This window comes from Vipera berus (genome assembly GCF_964194415.1).
Source record: "Vipera berus genome assembly, chromosome: 1".
NCBI lineage: Eukaryota > Metazoa > Chordata > Lepidosauria > Squamata > Viperidae > Vipera > Vipera berus.
In genome coordinates, this window is record NC_138202.1 from 103,955,590 (window position 1) to 103,976,511 (window position 20,922).

The 20,922-nt window shown below is 37.7% G+C and overlaps 1 protein-coding gene across 6 annotated transcripts in view; it reads right to left on the reverse strand.

Annotated features, from left to right (window-relative positions):
• Positions 1-8,487: 8,487 nt before the first annotated feature.
• PLEKHA7 (pleckstrin homology domain containing A7) overlaps positions 8,488-20,922 on the reverse strand; it is a 141,846-nt gene continuing 129,411 nt past the window's right edge. For 2 of the 6 annotated variants that reach the window (XM_081317490.1, XM_081317489.1), the window contains exons 24-28: positions 19,394-19,546; positions 16,732-16,865; positions 15,295-15,434; positions 13,156-13,258; positions 8,488-11,943 (exon numbers count right to left, since the gene is read on the reverse strand). In XM_081317490.1, the coding sequence (XP_081173616.1) occupies positions 13,167-13,258; positions 15,295-15,434; positions 16,732-16,865; positions 19,394-19,546 (519 nt within the window). In that variant the 3' untranslated portion in view covers positions 8,488-11,943; positions 13,156-13,166. Of the gene's footprint in view, positions 11,944-12,593; positions 13,259-15,294; positions 15,435-16,701; positions 16,866-19,393; positions 19,547-20,922 lie in introns of those variants that run through there. The other 4 variants (XR_014025094.1, XM_081317491.1, XM_081317492.1 and 1 more) reach the window with 4 other exon arrangements.

The window sequence follows — 20,922 nt, forward strand, 5'->3', positions numbered from 1 at the left end:
AGTGAAATAATAAAAGCCCAGTCTAGCACAATACCAACGAAGAGAAAAAATAACAGCTATTCTCCAAAGTGCCTGTAGGCAGGACAAGAAGCAATGGATGGAAACTAATCAAGGAGAGAAGCAACCTAGAACTAAGGAGAAACTTCCTGACAGTTAGAACAATTAATCAGTGGAACAACCTGCCTCCTGAAGCTGTGAATGCTCCAACACTGGAAGTTTTTAAGAAGAGACTGGACAGCCATTTATCCGAAATGGTATAGGGTTTCCTGCCTGAGCAGGGGGTTGGACTAGATGACCTCCAAGGTCCATTCCAACTTTATTATTATTATTATTATTATTATTATTATTATTATTATTATTATTATTATTATTGTTGTTGTTGTTGTTGTTGTTGTTGTTGTTGTTGTTGTTGTTGTTGTTGTTGTTGTTGTTAAAATGCTAGGCTAGGATGGGTCTTGACCTTCAAAGTACTTGCGTTCTCAGCCTGTATTCTGAATCCAAGCCATTGTGCATTAATTAATCTTTTGATAAGACCTCTATGGTCTAGATAAGCAGATTTCCTTAACATTAACAGCTCTCTTCAGATAGTTTGAACTTGTGGAAACACCTTTTATCATATAGAAATACCTTTATTGCATGTAGAGTCAAATACAGCAGGTGGAGTGCATTAAGATGACGATTCTACAGCATTTCCAAGATATTTCCAAGGTGTCCCCAAGGTCATAAAATGGTAATATTCCCAGCGACTGCACATCTGCTGTTGTCACATGTTAGCTAGACAATGGAGGATGGGATTCTCTCCAGAAACAAAGGAGGAGGAAGTCCATCCCAGAAAGGGAAGAGGAAATACATCATAGGGTAGGAGGGTCTGACTGCCCACATTGTAATTACTCCAAAACAGCCACATGGTGGCAGCACACTCCCCGTCTGGTATTACATAATACCACCATATAAACCATATAACGGTAGTTATACAAATGCAAATACACGTTTGTAGTTTGCTAGTTGTCATAAAACACCTGAGATATAAGTAATAAACCAATTGGAAATAATTGAAGTCCTAAACTGAATTCTGTTTAAGATACCAAAAAAAAATCTTCCAAACATTCCATAGGATGCCTTCCATAGGTATTTTTAATAGGTTAAAAAGGCCTGGATGTCTGATCCAACATTTGTCATTTTAGCAATATGACAAATGTCCTCTTTGAACAATCCTGCTGGGAATGACTTGCTTCAGGAAAAAATTCATAAGATGAGGAAGGAAGGAAGGAAGGAAGGAAGGAAGGAAGGAAGGAAGGAAGGAAGGAAGGAAGGAAGGAAGGAAGGAAGGAAGGAAGGAAGGAAGGAAGATCTTTTCACAGAAATAATTATCAGTGAGATTAGAAGCCTGATTTTTTTTTCCTGCCAAAATCATTTTCATGTGTTATTAGGGCTGTGCTTTAATATAACAGAAGAGTCATATGTGTCCTGTCCAGCTATGGTATGAAATGCCACAATATGCCTAGACTTTGTGAGATTCTTAATAAAAGAGGAAATATCAGTTAAAAGAAGAAGAAGTCTAATAGCCAAGGGAAAACATGTTTTGCTGCACTGCACTATGGGAGGAAAAAAAAACCTTCTATGGCCTCAGAAAATAGGATCTCATCAGGTGTTTCTAAGAAAGGAGGCTCAACGTTTCTTTCAGAAAGCCCAATTTTTAGGGCAGCATCAAAGGCCACAGGTCCTTCTAAGGCTATGGTTAGGGAATTCACATCAAAGATCATGTGCATGCTAGTTCTCATGTCAAGGAGGGCTGCTGTTGGAAATCTCTTGTGGATTTACTACAGTCCCCTGAAGAGATTAAATTATGCACTGAAGCTGCCTCTATATAACATGGAGACAAAAAGACCCGGCTGAGTTTCCTAATCAAAGCTTGGCATCTTTATTTGCTTTGAGGCCTTATATGAAGCATTGGGAGAAACGTAGCAGGCAAGCGCTCAGCGAAGATGGAGGGGCCAGGAGATGTGTTTGGTTTGAAGAAAGCCATCTCCTTTTATCAAACTTTCACCTGAAACTTCAAGCCTTTGCATGTGGCATCTGAAAAGGAGCCACATCCTTCACCATGAGGTTGTTGGTATTGTATAGGCTTGATAATCATAATGAAGATTCGTTTGAAAGAAGACAAACAGGCCTGGAACTGCAGTTTAGAAATAGCATTCTGCTTTCCTCATTTCATGACAGCTTTGGGAGAAAAGATACTTTACATTACTAAAAAGAATATAGAGGCAGTAAGTCTGCTCTTCAAGTTAGTTGATGGGATCTTTTAAAAAAATGCCAATACTCCTTTTATCACTTCACTTCATTTCATTATTTCTTAAGAAACTAGTAGAAGTTTAGGCTTCTGTAGCCAATGTATGATAAGAAAGTAAATGAACATCCCAAAATAGTTGCATTGTACAAATATACCCACAATGAAATAATGTGCCATAGGCTGGTTCCAGTGATAGTCTGGATAATTACCAGTTATATTATTCAGGTTTTCATATTTTTGTACACATTTCCCCCCTCCATCAAACATTTTGCAGTTGTATTTTGTTCTGTTTTCTTTTATACCATTGCAAAGCCTGCTGTTGTTTGTAGGTGGTGTCTGGAGTTAGGTAGTCAGAGAATAGCAGCATTCACACATAGCACTGTTACAATATAGTTATTATTTATTCAGTTTCTAAAGGCTCCCATTTGTGGACTCTGGTCAGTATACAAAGGGTTATGAACTGTAAAAAATGCACTATTATTTATTTTTATTTTATTTTTATTACATTTATATCCCGCCCTTCTCCGAAGACTCAGGGCGGCTTACAAGCTTAGCAGTAGCCTTCATTCTATGTATATGCCTGCTTGTTAGGGCTTTCACACACACCCCAAGCGGCATTATTACAAAGTCAGCTTATTGCCCCCAACAATCTGGGTCCTCATTTTACCTACCTCGGAAGGATGGAAGGCTGAGTCAACCTTGAGCCTGGTGGGATGCGAACCTGCACTAATTGCAGGCAGCTGGTGTTACTTAAGGAGGCATTAGCCCACTGCTCCACCAAGGCTCTATAAAACAAACATGCTGAGAGAAGACAAAATCAGATCTACTGCACTGTTGGTTGCAATTAGCATGACCACATATCAGCCTAACTCAGATCTTAAGATTCTTCCTACAGTGCGGTTAGGACACTATGGATTTTGAGAGATGCTACCAACTCAGTTCTTCATACTTCTGAAATCTATAAAATACACCATGTAAAAATACATTTATGCAGCATATTTAAAAAATCAAATGTTCTGTGGCATGAAAACCAAAATAAACCAAATATAACTGCAATAAAACAGAGGAGTTTAAACATTCCCCCCCAGTTTTAAATATCAAAATTTAAAGGTAAAATGACAGCAAAATAAAGAATAATCTGCAATGAATATAATATTGGCACCAACGTGTTCTCCCATTTTTTATATAGATTTAAATCTCAAATTACCTCATTCAGCTGCTTCAGATGTTAAAAAGCATAGAGGAGGAACAGATCCTTATGGAGTTTTGTCAACAAATATAAATGTAAAGTCAGGATTATCAAATGTCTTTTGTAACCAACCTTGCTGAATAAGAGTATTATATTACTCATTTCTTTCTTACTCAAGTTTCCACAGGTGATTGTATTAAAAGCAACGGAGAAATGAAGATGAACAAGGGGGATTTCATTTAGCAAAGCGGGCCATTTATCAGAATGGCCAAGGTTGCCTTCATTAAAATTCTGACCCACCTCCCAATGTCAAATGGTTTCTTTCTCTTAAACTGTCTTAAGCATCTTTTGATTAAATAATTAAATATTTTAAATTAAATATTTAAAACTAGTATCTCCTTTGACTCAGGCTCTATTTCAGGTGACTTTGTGAACATATCCATGTATTTTCCTTGACAAGAAACTACATAAATGGTTTCCTTTAGCCTTTTTCTTGCACTCTCTCTGTGTATGTGTTTCAGTGTAGTCTACAACCTCAGTATTTGCTGGAGGTTTCCCCCGCAAGCACTGTCCAGCTTAACCCTTTTTAGTTTTCAAACCCAGATGAGGTTAGCCAACTACTCGCTTATAAATACATAGAAATGCAAAGTATCTCAGAAACAATTTATTTCAACTTACCACATGAAAAATAGCATTGGGGATGGGAGATAAAGTTCATGGATCCGAATACTAGTAATTTCACTATAGTTTTAGATGTTATGGTATAGTTCTCAATATTTAACATGAAAATAGTTTCTCTCTACAGTATGTAGTATTCTAATTATTAAAGACAAAGGTTTAAAAATGTCTAAAAACTATAAAATTTCCATATAAACATTCAAATACAGGCCAAATATCTTATCACCAAATCTAATATACATGACAGGGAAAAGCATAACCTTCTGCTTATGCCAAAATTTGAAGGTTTTACAAATTTTACAGTTACTGGATTTCAGTATTTTAGAAATGTTTTACCACACATTTTCATATTTCTCTTTATCCCTGTCATCTAGACTTCTCTCTATCTAATCTCTGTTTGTCTCTCTCTCCTTTGTTCCTTCCTTTTCTTTATTTCCTTCCTTCCTTCCTTTTCTTAATTTCCTTCCTTCCTTCCTCTCTCTCTCCTGGTGTAAGCAAATAGCATCACCTCCAGGTAAATCTATGTAAGACTTGCAGGTGAGAGTTGTTTTCTGGCAACAAGATAATCTATTCACTCATACTCCCATTTCTCCATGCAAGAATTTTGTCTCAAAATTATCTGTACTGATATTTAAGGACATCATTAATTGAAATGCCAATTAAAATTGGAAATCAATAGTTCATTTTTTATGATTAGATCTTAAACACTTCAGAAGTTAAACATACTTTGCTGGTAGAATCTGTGTCTCCCCCTATATATTCATGTGGTCTGATGCAACACAATGGTTTACAAATTGTGAAACAAAGTTTCAGATGTGCAGATGTGATTTGTTTTGTTAGCAATAGCTGAAGCCTGGAGTCCTGGAAAAAGCATGTGAAGACTCATTTAGTGAAGAGTCACAATGCAGGTCAGTGAAGTGGGCTACATTTCTTAGGTACTTTTTAAATGGTTGTTCTGAAGCCCCACACTAATGCCACATAGACTAGAACAAAGTTCTCTCTCAAAGCATTATCTGACATTTTTATTTATTCCATGGGTCGAAAGGTTTCTTTCCCTTCCCCAGATCATGATTCTGCTGTAATGCCTTCATTCCCCCTTCTTCTCAGACTTACCTGTAGTTTAAAACATTCAAAGTGTGGCTTGGGCACAGAATACCTCAACAGGCTGTATTAAAAATGCCCTTTAAAAATTCCAAAGCTTTGAACTAAAAGAAATATCTCAAGTTTTCATAGAAAGTTCATTGCAGTTGGTTCAATTCAGCCACACTTAGATGCACCTTTTCAAATAATAGGGGGGAAAAAGTGTAAAGAGGTCAGGCCCAATCAATAGACATGTTCAAACAGAATTCCAGTCACTGTGATGTATGTACATTTTGTGCTCTTCCTTTGTACTGATCACTATGAAGAAAGGTTACTTTAGCTAGTATGCAGTAAAAATCTTCCTCTTTTGAACATACCTCAGCAATAGCAAAGTTGATCAGGCAAAAATCACATCACAATATTTTTGTGCTTCTCTGCGCTTCTGATAACTATGTAATTCACACACACACACACACACACGTGTCATTTGCAAATATTTTAAAAGAAGAAAGACAGACAGAAATCAAGGAGAGTGAAGCCTCAAAAAAGCATGCTTTCCTGATCTCTGAAGCTGTGCTTCTTTCTCAAGCACAACATTAATTCAGAGTTGGAGGAAACCTTTTCTATTAGCTGTCGTTTATTGTGAAACGATGTAAATGTAGTTCATCACCCTTTTTAAAAATCTTTATTGGGACAGAAAGCTGCACCAGCATAGGGGGTGACCTGTTTGCCATAAACAGCCTGATAATGATTAAAGTTGTAAATTAAAGAGTTCTCAGTCCCAAAGTGAGTGTAAACAGTATAGGTGGTCTTGACTTATGTCCATAACTGGGACTCGAAACTTCTGCCACTAAGCAACATGGTTGTTAAGTGAGTTGCATCTGATTTTATGATGTTTTTGCTGCAGTGGTTAAGCGAATCACACAGTCATTAAGCAAATCAGATGGTTAAGTGAATCCAGTTTCCCCCGTTCATTTTGTTTGTTGAAACACCCTGAGAAGGTTGCAATTGTTATTACAACAACAAAAATAAAATAGAGTTGGAAGAGACCTTGGAAGTCTTCTAGTCCAGACATGTCAAACACAAGGCCCGGGGGCCAGATCCGGCCCGCGAAGTGGTTTCGTGTGGCTCCCAAAGCCATCCTGGAAACAGTGAGGGAACGGTCCCTGCTGCCTTGGCCCGGGCCCAGAGACCCTCCTTCTGCCAGAGACCCCCAGATCTGTCCCACTCCTGCCCAGGCCCCCATAGGCACCCTTGATGCCAATGATGTAGAGCTAGCCATGCCCACCCAGTAGGCCTTACGCACTCCAGCTGCGCCCACCCAGTAGGCCGCGCCCCCCCTGGCCCCCCCGAGGGCAACCACAATGCTGATGTGGCCCTCAATGAAATTGAGTTTGACACCCCTGTTCTAGTCCAACCCCCTGCTAAGGCAGGAAACCCTATACCATTTCAGACAAATGGCCGTCCAGTCTCTTCTTAAAAACCTCCAGTGTTGGAACATTCACAGCTTCTGGAGGCAGGTTGTTCCACTGGTTAATTGTTCTAACAGTCAGGAAGTTTCTCCTTAGTTCTAGTTGCTTCTCTCTTTGGTTAGTTTCCATCCATTGCTTCTTGTCCTACCTTTAGGTGCTTTGGAGAATAGCTTGACTCCCTCTTCTTTGTGGTAGCCCCTGAGATATTGGAACACTGCTATCATGTCACCTCTAGTCCTTCTGTTCATTAAACTAGACCTACCCAATTCCAGCAACTTTATATGTTTTAGCCTCCAGTCCCCTAATCATCTTTGTTGCTCTTCTCTGTACTCTTTCTAGAGTCTCAACATCTTTTTTACATCCTGGTGAACAAAACTGGATGCAGTATTCCAAGTGTGCCCTTACCAAGGAGTTATAAAATGGTATTAATACTTCAGGTGATCCCTCTGTTAAAGCAGCATAGCACTGTGTTGGCTTTTTTGGCAGCTGCAGCACACTGCTGGCTCGTATTTAAGTGATTGTCCACTAGGACTCTGAGATTATTATTATTAATTTTATTTGTATACCGCCCTTCTCCCGAAGGACTCGGGGCGGTGAATAGGGCAATACATATTAAATAACAAGATACAAAAATTAAAAACGATTAAACAAAATGCCCACGAATAAGTTAAAACACATTAAAAAGTAGGTTAAAACAGATTAGTAAAACCCAACCCCATCCCATCAGGCCAGTCCAGCTTGTTCGAAAAGGTAGGTTTTGAGATCGCGCCGGAAGGAGCGGAGGTCAGGCGCCATCCGGAGCTCGACCGGAAGATGGTTCCATAAATCCGGCGCGCCCACAGAGAACACCCTCCCCCTGGGGGCCACCAGTCGATCCCTCTCACAGTTACTACTATTGAGCAAGATTCCACCTATACTATACCTGCACATTTGGTTCTTCTTGCCCAAATGTAGAACCTTACTTTTTTCACCATTGGTGATCACATGACTCTCAGGATGATGCAACCATAATAACATGACGGTTGCCAAGCATCCAAATTTTGATAATGTGACTGTGGAGACATGGCAACGTGAGGACTGGTGCTAAGTCTACCCTCATTGTTGCTTCTAAATGGGGATAAGCAGCAATACATTCACAGTGCTCCTTAATCTCAACCCAGGATATGTTCAGATAAGAAAACACTATTGAATGTACCTGCAAATTGCGAAACTCAGACTGGGGATGGTAGTGAACATTTATCAGAAAGGTTTTGCTGGAAGAGACCAATTTAGGATTAATATTATCAATAAGAAAAATATTAACAGCCCTGCGGTATGTTTCTGAATCCTGTGGAGCTTTTCCTAACTCAAGAGATAAACTGATGTTTGAAAGCCCTTACAAATTAAGCAAAAGCTATTTCCAATCCATGTTTATTGCATGGAGAAGTTTTAATATATACTGTAACATCACATTGCCATTAAGAAGCACAATGTCTGTAACACAGAGATAAGGAATCAGTGGCCCACTGGTTGTTTTGGCCAAGGAACTTGTTTGAGTTCCATGCTAGGGATACAAAAGATGTGGAGTCAAATCCTGTGGGACGAAGGAAGAAGAAAAACTGTGATGTAGTTCAGTGTGGATCTCAGTACGAGGGGCAATATTTTGACACTAAAAAACAAATGCAACTCAACTGCAGTCAAAATTTGAAGAACAAATGATAGGAGTCAAAAGGCAGATGAAATATAATGTTAATAGTTTAATATGTACATATATATTGTCTCCAAATTGTTACATTTCATTTAAATTAAAATTTTCTTGCAAAATATTTCAACATTTTAATAAAGAAAAAAATAAAAGTATCATTTTGACAAAAAGTTACATGCTTGACACTGGCAGTATTCAATTAAAATATATTGTATTTTCTAAATACATTTATCAAGAATAGTTTCCAAATATAGTCAAAATAGAAAACAAGTTCAAAAAATAATTTTCAACCCAGTTAACTGTTTGATAAAAGACACAGTCAGGTAGAAATTGTATCTCTTAGCTTAATGAAGGAAAGGAAAACAAAAACAAGTGTTTCTCTTTATGTAATTCTTTAGTTGCTAGAATAAATATGTCCAATTACATATTCTTGACCAACTTGAAGGAAAGAATTAGCAAAGCGGTGTGAGATTTCAACAAACACAATTAATAAATATAAGCCTAAGGGAAAAGTTAACCTCATTCTTATGAATTTTTTGAGAGTCAATTTTGCTGTAAGAAAAATTATTTATGTTATCACTTGGGATGGGTGAATTTTGTTTAAACACAAAAAACAATCATTGACTTTTACAAATGTCAAAATGAGATAATGCTACTTCATTTTAACCTGGTTTAAATTAAATTAGTCTATTCTTTACATGGAGCTGTATGTGCTTCTCAAGGTATTGAGTATTATTAGTATTTGAATATTTATTCTTGGATATTTGAATTTTCCATATCTGTTTTAATAATTCCATTCTAATCTGAAACAAATAATTGGGACTGACTTCTACAAGTAAATTCATAAAAGGTACGGACTGTAATACAGAAAGCGTTTCATTCTTCTAGAAAGATTTCTTCATTGAACAGTAGCTGCAAGGCAACATCACAAAGAGATTTTTAAAGTACCTCAAACTCTCAAAATTAGTTTGCTATATAGTGTGCGCCTGTTCAAAGAACAAATATCAAATGAAAGACAACATGTAGTTCTCTGCAAATCTTAGCTTGGGAAGCCAGCTTGGAAGCTTTTTTTTCCATATATGAACTCCTCTTATATTACATTCCCTCTACACTGATACAAGTTATCAAAACTTATAAGGTTGTATGGAAAATCATAAATACAGACTCTTGGCTAACTGTGGAATTCTGTTCTCCATAGACAATGTGTTTTTAACAGTAAATTTTAGGATTTTTTTTCCTTTAAATTTGTGCATTGTACTAAGCCATGAGTAACCAACTGAAAAACTACAATTTTCATCTTTTAGCTAACAGATTCTGCAACTTTACTTACACCTCTATTAACACCTATCAGTATGAATATCTCAATCATTTACGTTGAGATTTTCTAATAAAAAAAGTCTAAGGGCTTATATGTAGAGATAGTAATGTTATAAACCAGTTTTAAGGCAACAATTTCTATTATACATGGGCAATCTGTGGCTTCTACAAAACTACAGTGTAATCTTGTGGGGAATAGCTGTATTTCTCTGCACCAATTCACTAATTTCAATCCACATCCCATCACACAGACAGCATTGGGCCACAGAACAATAATCCTTGTATGACCTATTGTGCTATGTATGGGCAAAATTAATTTTCATTCCAAAATTGGCCCAATTTGTACTATTAACAGCAAGGAAATATTCCAGTATTTGGCAGCTGTTTCTGCTATCTCCTCTGGGATCTTCCTTGTGCCAGAATTATTGCAATGGAGGAATGAAAGAGTGTAAAATTTCTTCATTTCCCTATAGTCATCCTTGTAAACCTGCTCTTTGCCTGCTGCTATTACTGCAGGGATATAGCACCTCAGTTACACCCCCACCCCCATGAGTGTGATATATATGGGAGAAGGGATCAGTGTGTCACTGCCCTGACATTTAGTGCAGGTCTGAAGAGTCTTCCAGAGGCCAATCTTGTCTCCAAACCAAATGTGAGCCCACCTTGACTTAAATCCATATTTACTTTACTCTGGGAGATTGGGGTTATTTTTTATGCAATTGGTATAAAAAGAGAGTACTGTAATAGAAAGTTGCAATATACCGAACTCACTTCTGTAATAGTGTGAACAACATACTGGATAGCTGTCAGCCCACATTTTTATTATAACACACAAGCCTTCAAGTTAAAAAAACAATCCTTAGCTGCTTTTATTAGCCCTTTTGCCCAAGACCCAAAAAAAGAGATATTATACTTTAGATTGTAATTGTCCTGGGCCAAGAGCTAAATCAAAATACCAAATTATAAATAGGTGACAATAAATTTTTTTTTGCTGCTCTTGAAAATATAGATATTAAGAAAATAAATATTTGAGTAAAATGTTATATTAATAATAGTATCAGTTATTTTAGATATTTTGTTTTAAAATGGGTGATCTGACCCCATTGTGGATGCAGGACCTTTTGATGGAGCACTTCCTCATGGGATCGATAATGAACAGCTTCCTTCTGAATATGCAGAGAGATGTACCATCGCAAGTCTTTTTTATATAAAAAAATAGATTTTGTGTGTAATTTATGCCCTCTTTGTGACAGATGTGGTGAATGAATGCATATGTATCTTAGTGCTGGAGGAGAAATTGCGCCATAAGAATTGCATTTACATTGGGATAGGGAATGGACTGAATCAGGTATATTTCATTGCCTAAACTCCAAGATGATATTAAAAAAATGGATTTCCTTTTACAACAGGTGGACAGTGTTGCTAGATTAGTGATGTCATGAAGGACAGAGGTCTATAATGATTCTAAATTGTAATAGATTATATAATTTATTCAAATGGTTCCATCTTTTGCATATTTTATATCTGATTTTCATATTTGTATTATTAAAATGTTGATTACTTCAATAAAAATTGCACCTGATTGTGGTCACAAAGCCATTATCCTCTCTAATATATATATATATATATATTAAAACTCACTATATCTATGTATCTAATGGGATAATGGTTTTCAAAATTTTCCTTTCTAAACACAAAAATCCAGAGAATGATGCATCTTCATAACATGCATACAATCTTTAAACGTAGGCAGCCCTTTTTCAACAACAAATCTAATACATACTTTGTTTCTAAAAATGTATTGTCATTTGATATAGCATACCAAATCTTTAAAATCAATGAACGTCAGCAAGACCTGCATATGCTTGAATTATGGCCATTGCACATATTTTATATCGGTGTTTTTCAATCTTGGCAACTACTGTATACAATGGATGAACTTCAACGGCCACAATTCCCCACCAGCAGGTTACCAAGGTTGAGACACACTTTCTTATATAGTATGTTAAAAGTGCTGTTAATTTATCTGGTTTCTTTTCTGATACAAAGTTGTTTTCTCTTTTGCTGTACAAATGTTCTCTGTACTCATTTATAAAAGGTGCTCAAATTAGAGTAGTTATGAGAGAAGGCTAGTCTGGGTTGTGTGTGTCTCTTCCTTCTTTCTGGTTGCATTTGTTCATTATGCGATTGTTACTGGCAAATTCCAGGAATCACTGTTCAGTTACTGCTTTGGCTAGCATAAAGAAAAACACAGTGTAATTAGATATCAATGAAACAACTTTACTAAAAAGCATAAATTTCCAAGTAGCTGTTAACAGCTAGTAGTGCGTATAGGTAATTTTGGACTGGGAATAGGAACGGCTTATGATGGGGTAGGTAGATTAGATCAACATATCTCTCAGTGGTAAAGCATATTGCATTCCATCTTCAGCTTTTTTACATACCTGATATATTACAGAGGCTTCCCAGAAAACCCAGGAAACAATAAAACATTGTTTTGTTAACTAATCAAGAAAGAAATCTCCCAAGCATGAGCTGTTCACTGTATTCTACCATAGCACTATATTGAATAAAATTCAATATGCAATAATAGAATTCCTTATAGAATGGAATTCTTTATTGGCCAGGTGTGGTTGGACACACAAGAAATTTGTCTCCAGTGCATAAGCTCTCAGTGTACATACAAGTAATAGTGACAATCATGATCATATACAACATGAAAATACATTCATCATAATCCAATATGTATCTGACACTGAATATGATTCAATATGTATCTGATAGTCTAATGTGAAACACATAGTCTCAGAAAAGAGCTAGAAAAGAAAATAATCATAATTTTCTTTTCAAAAAAATGGTAATATATTTTAAACAAAGAGTAACTCTATGAAACTATATACAAACTTGATTTATTGCCAGGGCAAGCTGCCAAAAATATGACAGGATTTGTTTCTATGATAATGATTGCCATAACTATTCTTCAATTTATGACTTAGCATAAGGAAATGAAGGCTCTTTTATTTCTGCTACCAATAAAAATATGTATTTTATTATGTAACATTTATTTTACATATTTAATATTTATTCAAATGTTATTTAATATTTTAGGATTTTCCAGTTTCCATGAGACATGGCTTGTGGCAATTCCCATTTTCATGGTGTAATCTTCAATATGTGGTGCCGCTATTACAAAACCACCTATACACGTTTCACCTTAAAATTACATCATAGTGATAAGGAAGTCAAAACAACTTGCAGTCTCATAGCAGTTCTGGACAATTTCTACAAATACCTTGTGAGAATTTTTAATTTTCTTAACTGTAGGAGCAAAGAATCTTTAGATCACTAAAGTTTGCATGCAGTTATTACATTTACAGAGAGCTTTAACACCGGTAAAGCATATCATTAATGGCAAATATAGGCAGCAAGAGCAGTTAGTTCTTACTTTCAAGGTGTTTAGACAAATGTGTAGTGAAATCCATTGCTTAAGGGGAGTGGTTGAGGTACAGAAGGTGAGGGTGCTTTAGTTGGGTAAATCAATTGCGGAGCTAGAAGGGATCATACAAAGGAATTAGGCACCACAATTGTTCTTTGCGTTGTTTTTCCTCTTTCACACACACACAGATACACACAACTTAATGGGCTCAAATACAAGATAACAGGGCCAGACGTTTGTATGAATTGGAATACTTTTTGCAAATCAACATGTACTTTCTGTGTCAAGAAAATTTAGTCCTACAATATGAAAAATCACCGAGTCATCTTTATTTTATTTGTTGTGCCTTCCTGAAAAAGGAAGAAAGAACTGTACTCTCTGAATCCATGGGAGTGCGGATGAAATGCCATCAAGCACATTGAAAAAACCATGTAAACCAAGATTCTGTCAAAACATATTGTGAGATTGTGGAACTTCTTGAGAATCTGTACACTGTGATGAGCAGCCGTACAAGTTTGCTGAGTGATTTTGAGGCAGTAATTGTCTCTCAGCCTGGTTTACCTCAGGAGTTACTGTAGAGAAAAATGACAGGAGGGAGGAATCTTGAGCTCTGAAGGAAAGGTGGGATGTAAATCTAACGAATAAACAAATTTATTTGTTCACTTTCACTAAGCCATTTTGTTCCACTTAAGATTTCTCGCTTGACTTTCTACTTATTTTGAATAAAAAAGTGTATCGTGTAGAAATAATTCTAGCAAAAATGTCTTTCTCTAAGATAAATGTGGATGTTTTTCTTAGAAATGAACTAGAATCTGCCATGGATATTAACTTGAAGTGCTGACTTACTTTTTGAGAAGGCTTTTACTTATAGCCAATTGTGATATAATATTTTTTTAAAATATCAAAGGAATCAGAGAGTATTTACTGACATCACAAAATAAATGTAGATGTGATTTTGTGCTGCAATTCACAACAGAACTGAAAATAAAATTAAAATCAATTAATAAAATAGAAAATCAACTCGGCAGGCACTAGATAATACTGGCCCTGCTATATACAATGAAAATATCATGCTGTATTAGTAACACACTGAAAGATTAAAGTATAAAGGAAGCACAATTTAGCAAGAACAATTTCATATGCTATTTCTGTAGAAGCTGTTTCCAAGAAGATAAAAAACTGAAACCCATCACGCTTTAGGAGAATTAAGTGACTAAATTTTTAAAAATAATTTGCCAAGTCCAATTCCAAATCTTGGAATAGTGAAATCAATCAATCAAATTTCACTGTTTTATTTTTATGAATTTTACAGCATTTTGATGGAAAAGCCTGAACATGTGAACAGAAAAAAGATAAGGTGTTATACAAAGATAAATCAAAGGTCTCAGTGCAAAAAAACCTTAACATAACAATAATCCAATGCCGTGTTGATTCTTTTGGAAATGGCCTCACCAAAGGCATAGGTTAGTAAAGGGCTTCTTCACTTAGCTAAGGATTGCCTTCAATACAAAGACAATCCTCTAGCAAAGGGGTGTCAAAGTGGCATCCCACAGGCTGGATGTGTCACATGCAGGCCACGCCCACCCCAGCTCCGCAAGGGCAAAAAATGTCACACTATGTCACGTGACGTGATCAGGTTTGACACCTGTGCTCTAGCACAACAGTTCACAGAGCACTAGAGGAACACATTGTTGACTAATTTTCCATCTTCAAACTTCCACCAAATATTTTGTTTAAACTGGAATCTCAACCATATTGATGACTGCAAATCTTTCTAAACTTCGGGCATGAAAAATGTCCATTTAATTTTAATGTGTGATGCAGCAATCTATAAACTGTCTTAGCAGATGAAGACTTGCTCTAGAGAATATGTTGTGTTGCGTATCTTTCCTACTCAAGTAGGAAGAAACTATACTCAGCACTAAACACTGATTAATGCTGATTAATACAATGCATGGTTCAAATCCAGGGGTTCAGCTCCATGACAAAAACTATCCAATTAGGATATCTAAAAATAACATTAAAAGTTATGGTCTTAATGCCCTGATACGTACAGTAGCCTATAAGAAAGGTATAAATGCACGTTATGTAGCAATATAACTAAAACAATGCACTGTCACAGCCACTGCTTTATAAATAGAGCACTACCTGCTACCTCTTTGCTCCGCTGAGAGGCTTCAGAAGCCAGTGCGTATGATATGGTAATGATGCGTTCTTGCTCATGTAGTTGTGAATCTAAATTTGAAGAGCTGTATTTGTCCTGAACTGGATGCTGTAGGTTGTGCACACTAGGGTAAACATAAAAATAAAATAAAATAAAAAAGTGCTGTACTTGGGCACGTGCTGTGGTCTCAGTCCCCACCACTTTCCAATATATGCTCAACATAGAAATAAAAAAGACTTCAAGATTATCCTGAAATTATGAATTTGGGGAGTATAACAACTTTTTACACTGTATTTATATAATTGCATGTATTAGCAATTATTAATATGCAGAGTATTAAAAATACAGAGAAGCAAATAGAAAAATAACAAAATCAACAACTGAGAGTCAGTTTAGTCTGGTAATTAAGTTGGTGGCCTAAAAACCAGGAGACTGGGAATTGTAGTCCTGCCTTAGAAATGAAAGCCAGCTGGGTGACTTTCAGCCAGTAATTCTCAGCCCAACCTACTTCACAGGGTTGCTGTTGGGGGATAAATAAGAGGAAGAAGGAAGGAGTATTATGCGTGTCCACCCTCTGGAGTTACTTATAAAGTAATAAAGGCAGGATTAAAAAAATCGAATGGATAAATAAACAAAATGTGCCAGCAAGCTAAATATATACAATCAGCAGCAAAAAAAAAAATTACCAAAGCAAAAAGTTTAAAAGAGGAGCTTAAAACAAATTTCAAATGCCTTAAAAAGTAGTATGGCTCTTAAAGGGCCTTGGTGGGATGGTCAGCCTGGGTAATTCACAACCAAATGCTCTCTTTGGCAGAGATTTGCAGATGGACCATCCTTAAGAAGCAGTTGTCACTTGGATTAGAGCCAGTAAAGGATCTCTGGATGAAACATCCTTCTACGAAAGGTAGACAGAGACCCAGGATTTTACAGGCCTACGTCTATAACAGGGGTGTCAAACTCAATTTCATTGAGGGCCGCATCAGCATTGCGGTTGCCCTCAGGGGGCTGGGTGGGTATGGCCAGGGTGGGCGTGGCCTACTGGGTGGGCGTGGCCAGCTCTACATTGTTCGCATCAAGGGTGCCTATGGGGGCCTGGGCAGGAGTGGGACACATCTGAGGGTCTCTGGCAGGAGGAGGGTCTCTGGGCCAGGGCCAAGGCAGTGGGGGCCGTTCCCTCACTGTTTCCAGGATGGCTTCGGGGGCCGCAGGAAACCACTTTGCGGGCCGGATCCGGCCCCCGGGCCTTGTGTTTGACATGTCTGGTCTATAACATACAGAAACAAGCAAGATTTATTGTTCCAGTAGCCTCTTCCTACAAGATGGACGAAATTACGGTAATAAAAGTTTTTTATACGTACATAACATGGCTGTTCATATTTCCTGATGTTATAAATAAAGAGGAATTATGCACAAAACCTTACCTTGATCTGGTAAGAATATGCCTAATTTTTTCTGCCTTACGATGTCTTGCTTCCAATTCTTCAGGAGTGAGGGGGTCTTCAGGATCTATCTCAATGTACCGTTCTGGAATTGCAACCTTGTCTGGCTTTGACAACTGGGGGGAGGTTTGTTGTGTGTTTTTTTAAGAAAAAATAGTAATTGTAAATATTTATCATACTACATTTAGAACATTACATTTGTACATTCAAATACACAAAAGGGAAAAAAGAAGGGTGAAATAGATTGTTTCAGTATTTCTGTCCATTCATTGCAAGTTTCCTGTGAAACATGTTGTATAATAGTGCCTGTCAACCAAAAGAATGTTTTTTGGAAACCATACATACACATATACACATATATACACATATATACACACACACACACATAATATGTAAAATGAAGACATCAGATAAATCTGAATCTATCTATCTAGCTATCTATTTAAATTCAGATTTCTCTGATGTCATTTTATCACAGGGCAATTTTTTAAAGGAATATACAAACAATACTAGTGAGAAAAATCTCAGGAAAATGCTTAAGTATAGTTGCTATATATGGCGAACCTTTTAGAGACCAAGTGCCCAAACCGCAACCCAAAACCCACTTATTTATCGCAAAGTGCCAGGGCCGCATCAGGATTGTTGTGCCCTCGGTGGGGGCGGGGGGGGGGCAGGGAGGCGCCTCTGAGTGCCACCTCTGACATGCAAAAAACGGGGGGGAGGGGGCAAAAATGGGCCACCATGCTGCAAGGTGCAAAAATGGCCGCCACACTGTGGGGTGCACAAGGCGCTGCACCACGCAAGAACGAGGCAGGGCTAGTGAGTATCACGCAGGCACTAATCAACAATGGTTGGTGACCTCTGCTCTACCACCTCCACTCGAGCTTGCTAGTCGGCCTCTTTGCCTCCTTTGTGCTGGGTGGGACTCCTGCTCTGGGTGGCGGTGGTGGCCTGATGGACCTGCTGCTGGCGGTGGTGGCACATGTGCCAACAGAGAGGGCTCTGAGTGCCGCCTCTGTCACTCGTGCCATAGGTTCGCCACCACTGCTATATAATGAGACTTTGAAGATTCAACTCAAGCAATTTCTCTCTTGTTATCAAGATAATTTTCAGGTTACTTTTTAATCTTCAGCAATTAGACCTCAGATATAGATAACAATTCCAAACCCAAACTGACCTATCTAGAATTAACGGAATCATTTTATTTTATTTGTTAGTTTTTCTTAATCTGACCGTTTACTGAGCAAGGTATTGTTTTTGATTTTACTGTTCTTTAATCTTTCAGTGAAATAAGATATTCTTCCTTTGGGCCACAAGATGGCTCTGTAGGTTTCTAAATATGTTCTACCTGTGATGATTTCCTTTCTTCAATTTCTAAGATTCTCAGCATTATGCAAAATGCAGCATAAAACAAATATGGAACAAAAAATAACAATCAAAATAATCAGAATTCAATCTTAAACCTGAATGACTCCTAAAAAAGTATGTGATGGTATTATCTCATAATAACACTTAAAAGCCTTCAGAAAAGCTCTGTAGTAAAATATTGAAGAAACATTCTTAAGTCCCCTGATTTCAAAGGAGTAAGAAAATTAAAAGCAACTTTTGCTAGAATATTCTAATCAGACAGGCTGATTCTGGTTGGAGGGCACAATTTTTGAATGTACCATGGAATGAAATATATAGTATTTTAAATTAAACCCAGAAGCCTACTGGCAACCAGTGCAGGGTCTCAAGTACATGTATAAAATATACTGTTAGCATTTAAGGCTAATTAGGTAGGCCCCTGCATTTTATACCAAGTGCAGTTTCTGAGTGGTGTTTAAAGTTAGCTTCCTAAAGAGCAATGATAGCTAATCCATCTGGGAAACGAAAAGAGCAAAAATCGAGACATCTTCCTCCTCCTCCTTTTAAAACCACAACACATCAACCAGTTGGGCAAAGTTGCTCCTGGCAATAGCCTCCACCTTACCCATGTTGCAGTAGCCATGAATCTAAAAAGGATCCCTCAGGTGTGATGCTACTCCTTTGATAGATAACACTGCAAAGAACCTTAATGAACGTAACTCAATTTTTATTGGGATCTACTTCGGCCTGTTTCTTTCCATTCCTGGAGAAAACAATGCAACCTTTTCTAACACCATTCTGTAGAAGTTGTGACTAATAGCATCTTTGTGTTTGTTTTTGTTTAATTTATTCATTCTATTTTATCAGTCCTTTAATACTGTGTTGGTGTTCACAGCATGGGAAAAGAAAATCAGAGTGATGCAAGCCATATCATGGTGTCCAACATATGTTTTGCTCGACAAAGTGACAGGAAAAGGGGTTGAGCTTGTGCTACGTATGTCATTCTGATGAGAGATCCTTATAACTCTGCAAAATGAGTGGGCTGATTCTCTCTAGTACTGTGCATTTTTCCTTCGCAGATTCAGAGAAAAATCCTACTTTGCTTAAATTAAAATCTTTCTGAAAAGTGTTGATTAAAATTAAAGAAAACAAATGGAGAAGAAAATAGTATGTCAAGCTTGGAAAACAGTGAATTTGTTTGTTTGTTTGTATTTCGTATGTCTAAACCCTGCCAAACGCCTGCCCATCTCTCTCAAACAGTACAAGTATATAAGGCAATAGCAACAACTAGCCTTACCTCTTTGCTAATATCCAAGTTATAATCTTCATGCTCTAGATCTGTCTCTGTTACGGCCACAGGGTCGATTTTTAACCAATTATCTCCCATTTTTTGTTCTGTACACATTGCTCTTTCCAGTAACTGCAAGTCAAATTCTTGCTCCCGTTTCCACTAGTAACAGACAGGAAACAATGACATATTTGACTATAATGAGTAATAAATTAGCAAGTGTTTATCATTACCTCAACCTTTGAATAGCTAAAATGGAAAGCAAGGGCTACCATAGCATTTATTTCTGGATTCTCACTTGATGTAGTCTGCAACCTTTCCAACCAGCAGAGATTAATCTAATGTCAGATCAAAGCTGAGGGCAGATTATAGTTAGATTCTGATTTTACATGTTAGGAGTCAGAGATAATTAGATTTATCTGTAATCTATTGGGCCAGGAAAAAAAATGTATTCCTTTGGAAAAGCTCTTCCCAAATGTGATACTGTATTTCTCTGAAAGTAAGACCTACCCCGAAAATAAGTCCTAGTTTGATTTTGGGGGGGGGCTAATATAAGCCCTACCTCAAAAATAAACCATAGTTTGGGGGCAAGGTACACCCCTAAAAATCAAGCTAGGGTGGGGGGTGGAGCTTGCCATTACAGCCAGGCCTCCCATGGATCAACACTTGCTTCGCCGGAAGGAGTAGCTTCATTCTGCAGCCTAGGATGGAGCTTGGCCTACATTTCGCAGTCAGAGGCCTTTCCGGAAGACCTGTATAGCCAAGAACCGAGCTACGGATTGAATCCATGGATTAGTTCTCAGCTGCAGAGGCCTTCCAGAAAGGCCTCTGACTGCAAAATGCAGGCCGAGCTCCATCCTAGGCTGCAGAATGAAGGTACTCCTTCGGCTGCAGAAGAAGGGGGACGGCTGGATGGGGCGGTCAGTTCTGCTTGCTGCAAGGTGAGTGGAAAAGACATCCCACCCTAAAAATAAGACCTGGTGCCTCTTTTGGAGGCAAAAAAACACCGGGTCTTATTTTCAGGGAAACACGGTATACAAGGGAAATGCAGTAGGCCTTTACCTATGAGAGACACATAACCTACAGTTAGATCAGATGCAGCCCCAAGATCTCCAAAAGTTATTATCATGTAATTCTTTAAGTGAATGAAACAGAAAATATCTAACTGTAATTAAGCAAATAAATGAATTTTTGAGACTTCCAAGTGGAGAAAACTGCAAGAGCAAGATCACTTACACCGCTCCATAGTGCATTATAGCCCTCTCTGAGCAGTTACAGAGTCAGTATATTGCCCCCAACAATCCAGGTCCTCACTTTACCAGCCTTGGAAGGTGAAAGGCTGAATCAACCTCGAGCCCATTAGGATCGAACTCCAGGCTGTGGCCAGAGTTAGCTTGCAATAGTGCATTCTAACCACTGTGCCATCTGGGTTCTTCAGCTGGCAAACTAATATATGTCTGAACAGCAGACATACTTCTAAGACAGAGATTGGCAGCCAGGTGGTCTGCCTGAGCCAGTACAGCTTTTTTTGGATAAGT